The sequence below is a fragment of the Ursus maritimus genome, unplaced genomic scaffold (genome assembly GCF_017311325.1).
Source record: "Ursus maritimus isolate PB19 unplaced genomic scaffold, ASM1731132v1 scaffold_7, whole genome shotgun sequence".
NCBI classification, from domain to species: Eukaryota; Metazoa; Chordata; class Mammalia; order Carnivora; family Ursidae; genus Ursus; species Ursus maritimus.
In genome coordinates, this window is record NW_024426885.1 from 37,166,649 (window position 1) to 37,183,026 (window position 16,378).

At 38.5% G+C, this 16,378-nt stretch overlaps 1 protein-coding gene across 4 annotated transcripts; it reads left to right on the forward strand.

Moving 5' to 3' along the window:
• Positions 1 to 668: 668 nt before the first annotated feature.
• ZNF485 (zinc finger protein 485) lies at positions 669 to 14,096 on the forward strand. 4 transcript variants are annotated; one of them, XM_008696204.2, is made up of 6 exons: positions 669 to 979; positions 2,567 to 2,686; positions 3,239 to 3,325; positions 5,133 to 5,259; positions 5,846 to 5,941; positions 12,601 to 14,096. In XM_008696204.2, the coding sequence occupies exons 2-6, from the start codon at positions 2,654 to 2,656 to the stop codon at positions 13,680 to 13,682; spliced, it is 1,425 nt and encodes a 474-aa protein (XP_008694426.1). In that variant the 5' UTR covers positions 669 to 979; positions 2,567 to 2,653; the 3' UTR covers positions 13,683 to 14,096. The 4 variants fall into 4 exon arrangements, with proteins under 4 accessions (XP_008694426.1, XP_008694428.1, XP_008694429.1 ...); XM_008696206.2 differs by lacking the exon at positions 2,567 to 2,686; XM_008696207.2 differs by lacking the exon at positions 2,567 to 2,686 and having other exon boundaries at positions 669 to 973.
• The last annotated feature ends 2,282 nt before the right edge of the window (positions 14,097 to 16,378 follow it).

Genomic DNA, 16,378 nt, shown 5'->3' on the forward strand with positions numbered 1-16,378 from the left:
CCCCATCACTTCACACCCATTAACAGTCAATCCCCATCCCTACTTTGCTCCAACCACTGGCAACCTTTAATGTATTTTCTGTCTCTCTGAAGTTTTCTTTTTTGGACATTTCGTTTAAATGGAATCTTATTGTATTTTGTGACTATATTTTTTTTTACTTAGTGTTTTCAAAGTTTATCAATTATGTAGCATATATCAATACTTTATTCCTTTTATTGCCAAATATTCCACTGTTTGGATATACCATACTTTTTTTATCCATTTGCCAGTTTATGGACATTTGTGCCTTTCCCACTTTTGACTCTTATGAATAACACTGCTATGGACACTTGTGTACAAATTTTTGTGTAGATGTATATTTTTATTTCTCTTTGGTAGGTATCTGGGAATGGTATCACTGAGTGATATGGTAACTCCCATGTTTAAAGTTTTGTGGAACTGCCAAACTGTTTTCCAAAGTAGACACAACATTTTATCATCCTACCAACAATGAATGAGGATTCCAGTTCCCCACATTCTGATGGCTTCTTATCTCATTCAAAGTAAGAGCCAGTGTTCTTGCAGTGGACTAAATGGACCAATATTGTATTAGTCAGGGTCTTCCAAAGAAACAGATTGATAGTATATGTGTAATTAATTAATTAGTTGGCTCATTTGGTTATAGAGGCTGAGAAGTCCCGTGATCTGCCGTCTGCAAGCTGGAGAACCAGGAAAGCTGGTGGTATAATTCAGTCTGTATCAGAAGGCCTGAGAACCAGGGGAGCCAACGGGTGAAGGCCTGAGAAGGGAGGGGTGGTGTGCTGGAGGAAGTCCCAGAATCTGAAGGCCTAAGAATCAGAAGCTCCAATGTCTGAGGACAAGAGAAGATGGATGTCTCAGCTCAAGAAGAAAGAGAGAGAGAGAAAATTCATCCTTCCTCTACATTTTTGTTAAACTGGTCTCTCAATGGATTGGATGATGCCTGCCCATATTGGTAAAGGTAGATCTTCTTTACTCAGTCTACTGATTCAAATGGTAATCTTTCTGGAAACACTGTCACAGACACACTCAGAATTAATGTTTTACCAGCTGTTTGGGCCTCCCTTAGCCCAATCAAGTTGACACTTAAAATTAATCATCACAAACATGATCTAGACTTTACCTATCTTTAGTGTTCTAACCACATTGACCTTTTGCTGTTCCTCAAATAAACCAAGCACACTCTGTAGGGGCTTTGCATCTGCTGTTTTATCTGCCTGAAACTAACTTCCCACAGATACAGTCCTTTTTGTTACCTCACTTCCTAAAGACTTCTGCACATATGATCTCTTATCAAAGGGGTCAGTCCTTACAGCTCTATATTTAATAAGAATCCTCTTCTGTCCTCTTTACCCTGATTTTGTTGAATCTCTCTTTTCCAGATGTCCGTTTGAATGTAAAATCTTTGAGGGGACAGACATGATTTGTTTTGTTCACTGCGTTAAAGAGAAATTATACTGACACCTTTTGAAACTTGCAAAGAAAACTTTATTCAAGACTTTATTGCATTGCGCTATGGAAGAAAGCGTGAACTTAACTCCCAATACAACAGGGACAAGTGGGGACTTATAGCCAACTGACAGGGTGAGGGAGTCAATGGAAAATGAGTATGAAGAAATTAGTTAGGTATCAAGATGGGGGGAGGGCAGAATGGAATTTGGTTAAAAATCAAGGATGGGAGGAAGAGGAGCTTGATTGGATTCCAAGGTTGGGGGAATTCTTTTTTTTTTTTTTTTAAAGACTTTATTTATTTGAGATAGAGAGTGAGTGAGTATGGGTGAGGGGAGGGAGGGAGCCTGACTTTGGGCTCCATCCCAGGACCCTGGGATCATGACCTGATTCGAAGGCAGACGCTTAACCGCTTAACTGACTGAGCCACCCAGGCTCCCAGGTTCTTGATGAACTGGCTTAGTAGGATTCTTCACTAAAATTGGGCTCATTAGGCCAAAGACAAGGTCTTGTAGAAGAGGATTCAGAAGTTTGGTTAAGGAGGGAGTCCCTGTCAAGTGCTCTGTCCTTAACATCTAGAATAGTGGATGGCATTTAGCAGGACACTGGTTAATCACTGTTAATTTGGTGAATAAATGCCCTGTTCTGAGACATAGTCTTCCAAATAAAAAGTCCTAATTGAACAAAAGAGATACATTTTCCTTCCTAAGCTGTCCAATTCCTGGAGCTTATAAGTAGGATTTTTTTCCCCCTAGAAAATAACACATTTTTAAAAGATGGATTCAATCTTGTTTCATCTTCTTTGTCAGCAAATAGGAAATTTTTAGTGTTTTGGGTGCTCTCCTTTTCTAACATGCTTTTTCTTTGCTTAAAATCAAAATGGGATTATTTGGAAACAAATAAGTGAACGAATCAATCCTGAAGAGCTGTCCCAAAGTAAGATAAGATATGTCTCACAGATTTGCATGTTTCTAGCATTGGGTGCCAGTCTTGGATTAGAATTAGAATCACGTGGGAGCTTTAAAAAATCCCGATGCCAGGCCTACCCAGAGCATTGATCCAGAATCTCTGGAGCGACCAAGGCCCCATTGCTTTTCAGTGCTCCGCAGGTGATGCCCGCTAAGGCATAGGATGGAGATCCTGAGACCCTGGACTGCGTCCCAGACTACACTTCCCAGAGGCCCCTATGGTCGCTTCCGTTTCCGGCCCTGCTCTCCGCGTGAGTAGAGCGCGGCTCCTGCCCCTCGCGGGTCTAGGTAGCTAGTACCGCCGTGGGTGGTCGCAGTTTCTCCGAGCGCTCAGCCTCTCAGCCCAGCCCGCCCAGCCGGGTCCTGGAACGCCGCCGCCGGGCTGGGGCACTGAGACCTGGTGCGCCCGCTTTTTCCCCAGGGGGCCGGCCTTGGAAGGAGCCGGCTGAGGAGGGGACGAGGCCCCACCCCGAGGAGTGGTGCCCTGTTGAGTGACCGCCCGAATTTGGCGCCTGACAAAGTTTAAAGGCTTTTGCTGGGGCCCAGACATTGAGTCACCGACGAGACTTTCCACCCGTGTTGGCAAAGGTGCCTGACTGACTCACAGTTAGAGCTTGGCCTGGAGCTTGCTGCCGGGCCGGACTCCAGGCAGCCGGCCCAGACCTTAATCACCTTCACGTGTCCACCCACCTTAGTGGGGAGTAGGGAGGGTGGCGGACTGTCTTGTCCAGCTTGCAGAGAGCAAGTTCTAGCTAGTTTAGGACATGGAGGGACTTCCTCATATTTCCTTTCTTCTTTCCCAGATTGGCTTATTCAGGATTCTTTGCCCTTGCCCGGGAGCACAGTTCAGGAGGCAGATGGCCCCAAGACTACCAAGAGCCCAAATCCAGGCAAGTTTGGTTTCAACTTTTCCTGAGAAGTCACCACCGTTTCAAAGTGAAGTTGTGTTTATGCTTCTTGCCTGGAAGATGCTCTGCCCTGTGTATGGACCAAATTAGGTTGCCTGAGTCAATCCTGGATTGGTGCAGCTTTGCAGAGAAAGGACCGTCTCCCCCACTGTTGTCCCTTCATTTCCTCTCTACCCATTACAGAGTGGTTCACTAAATAGATTTTTGTACCCATGCTTTCTAGAGCACTAGAACCTGAAGAATACTTTGTAGGTAAAGTATAGCTGTTGCCTCAAAGGGGTTGCCCACTCACAGAAGATGAAAAACAGACTTATTTATCATGTAACTACAGAGGACGAAGTGTTAGTGAATGATACTACATGACAAAGTGATGGTAGTGCTTTTGATGTTCAGGGGTCAGAGGAATCTAAAGGGTGGGTGGTGGTGGTGGGGCTGGTGGTAATCTTTTTAATTCTTCCTGAAGATTAAATGAAGCTTGCATAATTGCGGAGGATGGGGTGCCTAGGGGAAGGCTACAACATGAATGGAGCCATTACATCTGAACCAGGAACAAACTGGTCCCAGAGAAATTTGGAAACATTTGGAGTCTAGAATGCCAGGCTGGAGTTTGCCTTTATCCTAGAGAAAACTGGGTTTTGAAGGATTTTGAGAAGTTGACAGGAAGTAATTAGCATTTTGACAGGAAGTAATACGTATTTGAATATTATACAAATTAAGAGTAACAGAATATTTAAAAAATTAAAGGTTACCTCTATTCCTATCACACTAACAAGTCAAATTATTTCATTTGAAACAGTTTTGCATGTGTATTTTTTAGGTTTACCCATTTTTTTTTCCTTTTAATATGTCATAGCCATTTCTTCCAATTTGCTCCATAGTCTCATTACCATTTTTTATAGCTCCTTTTTATACTGTAGTCAACCAGCCCGGTGACTTTGAACAAGTTCTTTCAACTCTCTGAGCCTTACTATCCTTAGCTATAAAATAGATTTCCTTTATGAATAGTCGTGGTAGAAATTCAGAGGTGATGTATATCATGGGGCTTAGCGCTACACCTGATACATATTAAATTGCTATTGCTATGAGAGGCAATTGACATATATTATTTCCCAGTAAATTCTAGGATAAAGCCAGTATCACTTTGCATGTCTTTTTGGAGTTTCAGTTCATTTGTTGATCGACAAATCCTTGAACACTTCCGAAATGTGCCAGGCAGTATTTTAGGCTGGTGAGACAGCAGTGACCCAAGTGGTCCCTAATCTCCCAGAGCTCACATTATAGGTGATACCAACTATATATCTAATCCTGCCAGAAAGTGAGAAATCCTGTGAAGAAAGTGAAGTGGGTCATGGGATAGAGGGTGGGAGAGGATGGGAAAAGAGAACTTTCTGATGAGGTGACATTTAAGCAAAGACCTACAAAGTGAGGGGTGAGCAAATGGCAGGCCCAGAGGAGGGAGCATGATAGGTATGTTGGAAGAGCATGAGGAGGGCAGTGTGGTTCAGATGAAGGGCCACAACCTCCCTTTATCCCTGGCTGGATTTTCCAGCTTATCTTTTGATTTTTTTGTTCCTGTGTAGCAAGTCTGTTTCTGAGCCTGTCATCTACTTTCCCCCTTGATCCTTTCATTAACTGTGTTCCACTTCCCTCTGCATAAACAATCTGAAATATCAGAAGCTGGCGTTGAATGTGTTGCTATCCTTTTCCAGTGAGGACTTCCTGGTTCTCTACTTCAGGCTCAAGGGTGTAAACAGTTCCTGGATGAGCAAAATTGGGTTTGATTTTGCAGGGATCACTGACATTTGGGGATGTAGCTGTGTCCTTTACCCAGTTTGAATGGAAACACCTGGATGCCACTCAGCAGGCCCTGTACAGGGATGTGATGCTGGAAAACTATGGGAATCTGGTGTCCGTGGGTAAGGATGTCTTTTTTTTTTTTTAATAAAGATTTTATTTATTTAAGAGAGAAAACATGAGAGTGTACGTGAGCAGAGGGGAGGGGCAGAGGGAGAGGGAGAAGTGGACTCCCCACTGAGCAGAGAGCCCTATGCAGGGCTTGATCCCAGGACCCCAGGATCATGACCTGAGCCAAAGGCAGATGCTTAACCAACTGAGCCACCTAGGTGCCCTATAAGGATGTCTTTTTAACTCAAAATTGATTTCCTGGGCAACTGTTGGTTTTCACAGGGTATACAGGGCATTTAAAAAATCTTAAATGGGATTTTTGTTTGTTTGTTTTTAGCATGGACTTAGAGGCTGGAGTTAATGCTCATTCTGTTCCTCAGAAAGTCAGAGTCATACAGAGTTTAAGATGGCAGCTTTGTGTGCAGTCTAGCCCAGTTCTCTAAATTTTTCCATGTATGTGTCTATAACTACATGATTTGGACATCCTGATAGCACCTCTACGCCTCCCTGACATGGAGACTTCCCTGAGACTGAGGGCTGGAATAACTGCTTTTGCTCATCACCACAGTCACATTCCTTTTCTTTCTCTACAAACAGGACTTCTCTCTTCCAAACCCAAACTAATCACCCAGTTGGAGCAAGGGGCAGAGCCATGGATGGAAGTACAACAGATTCCATCAGATACTTGTTCCGGTGAGTGAGGTGGGAACCATTTCAAGCAGCAGCTGATCACACTGAATGGTGACTAGGGGTTCTTGGTCAGAAGGCTCATCTTAGGGGACCCATGTCTGGGCAGCAGGGCTAGGGCACTTGACACCAGTTTCCTCTTTTTAATGTCATTGTCGTGTCAAATGACTTGCCGTTTTTCTCTTCATTCCTGTGGAGAGCTACTACCTTCTCAGGGCCTCAGGTCCGTGACCTCTCACTTTGAAATCCTTAATCTCTTTATGTGTTTTTTTCCCTCCCCATTTTCAGGCACTTGTCAGGCTATACTTTGTTTCTGTCTTCTATCCATTCTCAATTCTTTTCAAATTCTGTCATGGTTAGCTTAATAAATGACTATATATCCCTTTCTAGTTTTAATATCTATTATCTCTAATCATATAAGTGGCAGTGGCACATTCCCAAGTGTAAGCATAGTTTCCTAACTATAGATAATTACTATTTTTTGGCAAACAAACTGATGGGGAAGCATTTTTTTCTTCCCTTTTCTTGTGGTCTTTTTAAATTTCTCTTCTCTGTTATCCTTTGCTCTTGACTCTCATTTTTTTTTTTTTTTACAGATACTTCGCATAAATTTCTGTATCACTTTCTTCGTGTCATATTCATTTCAGAATCTTTAAACACGGATGTTTCTCGCACCTAAAATATTCTGCCAATATTCCTTTTTTAAAAAACTCTGTCATTTTGCCTATATCATCCTCAGGGAAACTTTTATAACTGTATTTCATGGAAGATACCAAGGATGCATAATTTGTTTAACCTAGGTTTTTGGTTTTGTTTTGTTTTTTAATGCTTTTCAGTAATTCCTTTTGTTCTTACTAAGTTAACTTTTTTCCCCTAAATTTTTGTGTAGATTCTTTTTATCAGAAAGATTTTATTTATTCATTAGAGAGAGAGGGAGAGAGAGAGAGCATGCATGAGCAGCGGGGAAGGGCAGAGGGAGAGGGAGAAGCAGACTCTCCGCTGAGCAGGAAGCCTGACTTCGGGCTGATCCCAGGACCCTGAGATCATGACCTGAGCCCAAGGCAGATGCTTAACTGAGCCACCCAGACGCCCCTGTGTAGATTCTTTATAGGGTAACAGTAGTAACTCAGTCGTCCTTATTCTTTGTTCTTTCTGTTTTAATTTTGGTATTTTTTGATATAAGATATTTAGAATTTAGATGTTGTAGAAGCCAGCAGTGTTTCCTTTGATATTTTTTCATCCATTTGGAAGACTAATAAATCTCTATACAAAGATTCCACAACTATTCCATGTTTCACACTTCCCCTCCTTTTTTGCATATTCTACTTTATTGGTTTTTTTTTTTTTTTAAAGATTTTATTTATTTATTTAACAGAGATAGCCAGCGAGAGAGGGAACACAAGCAGGGGGAGTGGGAGAGGAAGAAGCAGGCTCATAGTGGAGGAGCCTGATGTGGGGCTCGATCCCGTAACGCCGGGGTAACGCCGGGATCACGCCCTGAGCCGAAGGCAGGCGCTTAACCGCTGTGCCACCCAGGCGCCCCTACTTTATTGGTTTTTAGAAATGCATACGGTGTAAAATTCAGATGGTTCAAATGGTATGCAGCCTTCTTCACATAGCTTTATTAATCATCCAGCTCCTCTCCCCAGAGGCATCTTTGTATAAATTTCTTGCAGAAATTTCCAGATATAATGTATGCTTTCCTAGAATATACATGGATTCCTTTTTTTTTTTAAGTACGTGGTAGTACACTATTCTGTGTCTTGCTTTTGTCATACCTTGGAAATCATTTCACATAGCTACATCATTTAGAGTGCTATTTTATTTTTTAATGTCTGTATAGTGTTCCATCTTATGGCTATACTGTAACTTATGTAATCAGTTCCCTATTGGACGTAGTAACTATGAATGATGATGCAGTGATTATTGATAACATCAATTCTCCCAAGTACAAGTAAAGCTGTAGGATAAATTTTGGAACAAGAATTTATAGGCGAAAGGGTAAGTATATTTTTAAATTTAGTGGATAATACTAGTATCTATACATTTATACTCCTATTGATAACATATGAGTGCCAATCTGATCATACCTTGTCAGTCGTGTTTTATACTTTTTGATAATTGCCCATCTGATAGTTAAAAACTTTTATTTTATTGTACTTTTAATTTGCATTTCTCTTATCAGGAGTGTAGTTGAGTATGGATTTTTTTAAAGTTTGTTTTATATTGACTTTTTTTGAATTGTCAACAATCATGGTAATGATGGATATGGTTGTCTTTTTGTGTCTTTAATGGGATTGTGTCTAGGATTCTCCCATTTAGCTGGTTATTGGGTTGTGATACGTAAATGTTATTATATAAGTAAAGGAAGTATTTAATTCACTTCTTTCATTAAGAAATTATTTTTTTAAAAATAAGCATGGGGGGGGCGCCTGGGTAGCGCAGTCATTAAAGTGTCTGCCTTCGGCTCACACTCACTGCCTCCCGGCGTCCCGGAATCGAATCCCACATCAGGCTCCTCTGCTGGGAGCCTGCTTCTTCCTCTCCCACTCCCCCTGCTGTGTTCCCTCTCTCACTGGCTGTCTCTCTGTCACATAAATAATAAATAAAATCTTAAAAAAAAAAAATAAGCATAGGCATTGAATTCTATCAAATGCCTTTTCAGCCTGTGTGGAGATGATATCTTTCTTTTCCCTTTTGATCTGTTAATATGGTAAATTTTATCTTCAGTTATCTTAATGACTTTGCATTCTTAATAGAATTGGTTATGACATGATTACATTATTTTTTAAATATGCCAATAGATGATTCTGTTTGCTAATCTTTCATGTAAGTTTTTGCACTGATATTTATAGAAAGTTTATTTACATTTTTCTTTTTTGTCAGGCCATTTTCATTAGGTTTTGATTTCAGTTTTTAGTGCCTCTTAAAAATTTTTTTTGGACCTTTCCTGTTTTCATCCTCTGGTATAGTTTATTTCACATGATAGCTGGTTCCCTGAAAGTTTGGCCCCCCCCTTTTTTTTGTTTTTTTTTGTTTTTTTTTTTTACGTATTTTTGATGGCAGGGAGCAGGGGAGAGGAATTGGGGGATAGTTATTTGATGATGCTCTCTCTTTTATAGTAACTTGTCCAAGTAGATTTTTTTTTTTTTAAAGATTTTATTTATTTATTTGACAGAGATAGAGACAGCCAGTGAGAGAGGGAACACAAGCAGGGGGAGTGGGAGAGGAAGAAGCAGGCTCATAGCAGAGGAGCCTGATGTGGGGCTCGATCCCATAATGCCGGGATCACGCCCTGAGCCGAAGGCAGACGCTTAACCGCTGTGCCACCCAGGCGCCCCGCCAAGTAGATTTTTGCTGTGTCTCAAAATAGTTTTGGTAATTTGCAATTTCCTAAAAATATCCAGTAGTTCAAGTTCTCAAATTTATCTATATAGTTTTGAACAAAGTAGCCTTTATGATTCTTTGTTTTTTTTAAAATTTTATTTGAGACAGAGATGTGGGGGGGAACAAGCTGGGGAGAGGGGCAGAGGAAGAGGGAGAAGCAGACTCCCTGATAAGCAGGGAGCCCAGCATGGGGCTCAGAACCCTGGGATCACGGCCTGAGCCGAAGGCAGACACTTAGCTGACTAAGCCACCCAGGTGCCCTGCATTTATGATTCTTTTTGATTTTTATTTATTTATGTTTAAAAAGTTCATTTATTTATTTTTTAAAGTAATCCCTACACTCAGTGTGGGACTCAAACTCATGACCCCGAGATCAAGAGTTGTGTGTTCTTCCAACTGAGCCAGCTGGGCACCCCTGTGATTCTTTTTGTAATGTCCTCTACACTTATGGTTACTTCTACTGATTTCTTACATTATTTGTTTGTCTTTTTAAGATTTATTAACTTTTTGCTTAAGAGCTCTTAGATGTCTTTATATATTACTCTTTTCTGTTTTTAATATTTATTTATTTATTTATTTATTTTTTTAAAGATTTTATTTATTTATTTGACAGAGATAGAGACAGCCAGAGAGAGAGGGAACACAAGCAGGGGGAGTGGGAGAGGAAGAAGCAGGCTCATAGCAGAGGAGCCTGATGTGGGGCTCGATCCCATAACGCCGGGATCACGCCCTGAGCCGAAGGCAGACGCTTAACCGCTGTGCCACCCAGGCGCCCCTGTTTTTAATATTTAATTCCTTTTCCCTTTTTTTCTTAGGTTTATTTACTTTTTCTAATCTTCTTAATCGTTTACTTAAATTCATTGATTTTCATTCTTGTTTATGTAATATAAGTATTTAAAGCTTTAAACTTTTGTTTGTGCAGTGTTTTCGTTGTATTCAATAGATTCTGATATGTTTTTCATGATTATTAGATATTTTGTAGTTTGTGTGTTGATTTCTCTGATCAAAGTATTAAGAGACTCATAAGCTACCCTTCCTTTTTTTTTCTTAAAGCCTTTTAAAAATTTAATACAAATATAGAAAGGTTGATTAAAAATATATATACGCAGTGTAAATTAGTATTTTTAAAGCCAGTACTGTATAACCAGCACATGTTGATCGCTCCCAATAATTAGCTATCCTCCCTCCACCCCCCCTAAACTAACACTAAAGTTTATTTGGCCACTTTAATTCATTGTCCTTGCTGTGGATCAGTGATTCTTAAAACTTTAACATGCATCAGAAAGCATGCTTTTAAGTACAATTACTAGGTCCCACCCTCAGAGTTTTTTGTTCAGTAGGTTTGGAGTGTGAACTGAAAATTTCTGCCAAGTTCCCAGGTGATGCTGATGCTGGTGGGCTGGGGACCATGCTTTGAAAACTACTGCTGGGGTATTTTATTCATTGTATGGCTATTCCATTGCTTATCTTATATATGTGGATGGATATTTGGGATATTACCAGCTTTTGACTGTTAGAGCTGCTATGAACATTCTTACAGGTTATCTTTTGATTCATGTGTGGATACATTTCTTTTGGGCATCTACCTAAGGAGTAGAATTTCTATTTTATGGGATATGCATATATTCAACTTTAGTACATAATGCCAAATAGTTTTTGAAAGGTTTGTGCCATTTATATTTCTACCACCAGTGTGTGAGAGTACTCATTTTTCTGTATCTACTATCTTTCTGTATCTATCTATCTTGATAATGCCAGTCTTTTGAAGTTAGGTATTCTTTGGGCATGTTGTGAATCTCATTGTGGTTTTAGTATTCTTATCCCTTATATCTAATGAGGTTAAGGACATTTTCAAATGTTCATTGGCCATTATATATCCTCTTTTATGAAGTATCTATTCAGAGAGCCCTTTGTTGATTACATATGCAGTATCACCCTTCTCTCTGTGGTTTGCTTTTCACTATTAATGGTCCTTTGATGAATAGAAGTTCTTAATTTTAATGGTCTCTAGTTTATCAATCTTTCCCTTTCTTGTCAGTGCTTTTTGTGTCCTTTTTAATAAATCTTTCCTTTCCCCATGTTCATGAAAACATTCTTCTGTGTTAACTCCTAGAAGTTTTATTGTTTGTCGTCTACTTTTAGATTTATCATCTTCTTAAAATTGGTTTTTGTGCATGGCAAGAGGTAGGATTCATGTTTAACCACTCCTATCCCCCCATCTCACAAGTGCCAGAGTAGTCTTCTTTTCCTCCCTGCTCTGAAAGCTACCTTTGTCATAGAACAAGTGTCCATATGCTTGTGTTTCTCTTCATATGACTGATTTGCCTCGACCTACCTTTACAATCAGTATCTTAAAATTTTCTCTAGTTTAACCATCACACATTAAATGTATATCCCATCAAAGGTGATTTGAAGGATCTGGGCTGTTTCTCACCAGGCTTCATTTTCAACTTGAGTTTTCCTAAAAAAAAAATAGGTCTTAGCTCTAGTATCTGATGTATGGAATCTCTCCCCAAGCTAATAAATATAAATAATAAAAGATGTAAATATAAATGTGTATGTGTGTATATAAGAAAAAAATTGATCAGTGATTGTTTTATCATAAATTTGGCTCCATTGGTTTTTTAGAATCTACTTGTCAGAATTGTCTTACCTATTTTCTCTTGGGTCGTAGGTGTGTACTTTGTAAAAAAAAAAAAAAATCACAATTTGGTATGTTCTTTTTAAGATATGTTAAAAAACATAGATTACAGTAAATCTTTTGGCCTGAGAACTGTTTTAGTTCCTTAAATATTTTGTCTATTTTTTTCTCTGAGACATTAAGTATTGATTCTCTATTAAATTCTCAGAGAAATGTTATTCTTAAGTTTTTGGAGACATTAAAATGTTCTCAAATGTACCACCCTAAAGAAATCTGCCCTAGCAATCATGGTTTGCTTTGGGATATTTGGTTTTCTCTCTGAATTTGTGTTTATTCTCACATTCTCATCTATTTTTGAGGGGTATGTGTTTTCTGTGTTACCTTCCTAACTTGCAACTTCTTAGATGCTCCTTGCATTCTTTAAATACAATGTTTATTATATAACTTCCTTCCATTTCTTTAAACTCTTACTTACTTTTTAGTCTTGCCATCTTTTCTTAGCAAGAATCACAAGTGGGATGAATTAATTTTACATAACCCGTAGTTGTGTAGAATAGAACATTATTTTTATCCTGTGCGGCTCTCACTTTCAGTATTTCAACATAGAGAATGTTTGAATTAAAAAAATTTTTTTCAGTCCAGGAGTACTGGTTTGAAACAAAGATGTCCACCCTAAAGCAACATGCTTCTGAAGGATCTGATCTGGGAGAGCAAACAAAAAGTGATGTGATGGAAAGAGACCTGGACTGGGAGGGCAGAAGTTCCACAGAGAAGACACATTATAAATGTGAGGAATGTGGGAAAGTCTTCAAATATAATTCCTCCTTTATTAGCCACCAGAGAAATCATACTGGTGAGAAACCCCATAAATGTAATAAATGTGGGATAGCCTTTATGAGCAGTTCATCTCTTTTAAATCATCTTAAAATTCACACAGGCAAGCAGCCTTACAGATGTATTGAATGTGGGAAATTCCTTAAGAAGCACTCAACATTTGTTAATCATCAGAAAATCCATTCTAGAGAGAAACCTCATAAATGTAATGAATGCGGAAAAGCTTTTGGAAAGAACTCTATCCTTTTACGTCATCAGAGAATTCATACTGGTCAGAAACCCTACAAATGTAATGACTGTGGGAAAGCCTTTGCTCAGAATGTAGCCCTTACTCGTCATGAGAGAATACATAGCGGGGAGAAGCCTTTTAATTGTAATGTATGTGGGAAAGCTTTTAGGGATAACTCAACTGTGTTGGAACATCTGAAAATCCATACTGGTGAAAAACCATATCGGTGTAATGAATGTGGAAAAACCTTTAGGAAGAGCTCAACTCTTGTTAGTCATCAAAGAATGCATACAGGAGAGAAACCCTATCACTGCAGTAAATGTGGAAAATCTTTCAGGTATAGCTCATCCTTTGCTGGACATCAGAAAATTCATAGTGGAAATAAACCCTATGAATGTAATGACTGTGGGAAAGTCTTTACGAAGAGCTCAACCCTTATTGGACATCAGAGAATTCATACAGGAGAAAAGCCCTATTACTGTAAGAAATGTGGGAAATCCTTCAGGCATAGCTCTGGCCTTGTTGAACATCAGAGAATCCATACTGGAGAAAAGCCTTATGAGTGTAATGTATGTGGGAAGTCTTTCCCCCAGAGTTCAGCCCTTAAACAACACAAGAAAGTGCATAACAAAGAAAGAGCCATCAAATGTAGTTAGTTTGGTAAATCATGCAGAAGTAGTTTATTCCTTTTGACCATCAAAGAAGAGACATTCAACAAATCACACATTTAAGAAAAATAGTCTGTGTACCTCTATCCTGGAGAACTCACTTGTGAGGATATTCACTGTAGTATGGTTTGTACTAGTGAAATATTTGAAGAACCTTAATGTCTATCAATATGGAAATAGTTACTACAGAACACTACATAGGAAGTAAAAAGAATGAGGTGGAGCTCTATATAGAGCCATAGAAATATCCACATGATACCTTGTTCAAGTTAAAAAAGCTAGTTGCAGAAAATCTACATATTGTGGTCTAATTTATATTTTAAAAAATGAAGCTATTTTTACTTGTACATATATGTCCTGTGTATTCAAAAAGATCTAGTAAAATAAAGTCCAAAAAGTTGTTATCTTTGAGAAGACTGTTTTTTTTGGTATGATGAAGTGAAATTTTGACTTTGGCTTTGTTTTTTGAAATATTTAATCATGTATACATATATCTTCTATAATTTAACATAGTTGTCTTTCTAAATAAGAAAATTCAGAAGCCACTAAAAAAAATCCCACCACACATAAAAACTAAAAACTTTTGTATGACCAGAGGCTTCATGGTGTTAAAATACAAAGAACCAGACTTGGAGTGAATATTACCACCATCATATTATAACAAATAATACTTAGAATATCTAAAGAGTTCATAAAGATGCATAAGAATAATATAAAAATCCGGGGGTGCCTGGATGGCTCAGTCAGTTAAATGTCCTATTCTTGATTTCAGCTCAGGTCGTGAGCCGAGGATTGTGAGATCAAGCCCTGTGTCAGGTTCTGCGCTTAGCGGGGAGTTTGCTTTAGATTCTCTTTCCCACTCTCTCTCTTCCCCTCCCCCCATGCAGGCACTCTCTCTAAAATAAATAAATAAATCTTAAAAAAATAATATAAAAATCCCAGTGGAGAAATGGTTTGGAATATGAATATACAGTTGTCAGAAAAAACAAGTACAAATAGTCAAAAAGATAAGCAGCTTTAGAGAAATGTGAATTAAAATGATCAAATTTTTTTTGTCCTATTTGGCAAAAATTTACAAGATAAAAATATTTTGTGTTTTTGAAGGTACAAGAAAATAGGCATATCGTTGAAGGAATTGTGAATTAATGAAGTGTTTGGTGATAAGACGCATAATTTGACTGTATCGACCAACTTTTAGAAAGCTACTCTTTGACTTAACATTTCTACTTCTTAAAATCCAATAAAGAGTAAAGATGGTCTTTAGAGCACTACAGTAATGAAAAGTTGGAGTCACCATAATACCTATCACCAGGGCAATGGTTAAATTAAGATACACGCATTCATTGGACTACCATGCAGTCATTTAATATATAACAATTACAAAGCAGTCATTGATTAACATTTAATGAGTTCATTTTTAAAAAGATTTTATTTATTAGAGTGAGAGTGAGCACCAGCATGAGTGGGGGCAGGGGCAGAGGGAGAGGGAGAAGCAGACTCCCTTGCTGAGTGGGGCTGGATCCCAGGATCCTGAAATCATGACCTGAGCTGAAGTCAGACCCTTAACTGACTGAGCCACCTAAGTGCCCCTAATGAGTTAATTTTTTAATTAACAAGGAAAGATGTCTAAGACATTAAGTGGGAAAAAAGCCAAATTGTGCAATGATACAGTTCCCATTTAATATAGTTTGTGCATTACTTCAATCTTTTGTAATACAAATATATCACTGGTAGTTTAAAATATAAAATAAAGCAAGATTATTGATGAATTTTATAGAACAGAAAGAAAAGGAACTAAACATTCAACTCAAAAACTAGAAAAGGGGTAGTATTAGTTAGAAGCACAGCTGGGCATACGTGTGTTATTAGTGAAAACTGGTTAAGCTTTGGATAGCAGTTTGACAATGTGAATGTAAATCTAAATGTGTGCTCCCATTGACCCAGAAAAGCTACTCGCAAATAAGTCGGCTAGCTTACAGAGATTGTATTGGTCATCATAGCATTGTTTATAATAGAACCCTGGAAAGAGGTGGGAAAAACACCTAGGATAGGAAAATGTTTAAATAAATTATAGAGCTTTCATAGACTGGTATCCCAGTTACTTTTGGTACATAATAAGCCACCTAGACTTAGTTACCATTTTGTTATGCTCACAGATTTTGTCTCAATTCAGAAAGAGCATAGCAGAACAATTTTCTAACTGTATGATGTTTTGGTCTCAGCTGGGAAAACTCAAGGCTGGAATTGACTTAACAGTTGCATGGTTGAATCATTTGAGGCTGTCACAGTACAGTAGCCACAAATGGCTAATGAGCAGTTAAAAAGAGGCTGGTCTGAATTGAGATGTGCTGTAAGTGTAAAACATATATTGGATTTTGAAGACATGAATAAACTAAAATATCTCAACTTCTTAATGTTATTACATGTCAAAATGATATTTTGGATATATAGGTTAAATTAAATATATTCAAATTATTTAAAATGATTTTAATGTGTCTGTTAAAAAATTTAGTTATATATATGAGACCCACATTTGGGGTTCACATTATATTTCTGTTGGTCAACACTGATCTGAAAGCCTGCTTATAAGTTTGGTGGTTGATGCTGTTGGCTAGGACCTCAGGTAGGGCCTTCTGTACAAAAGGCACTCTGGCAGGACAGCTGAAGCTGAAGTAGGTGTGGAC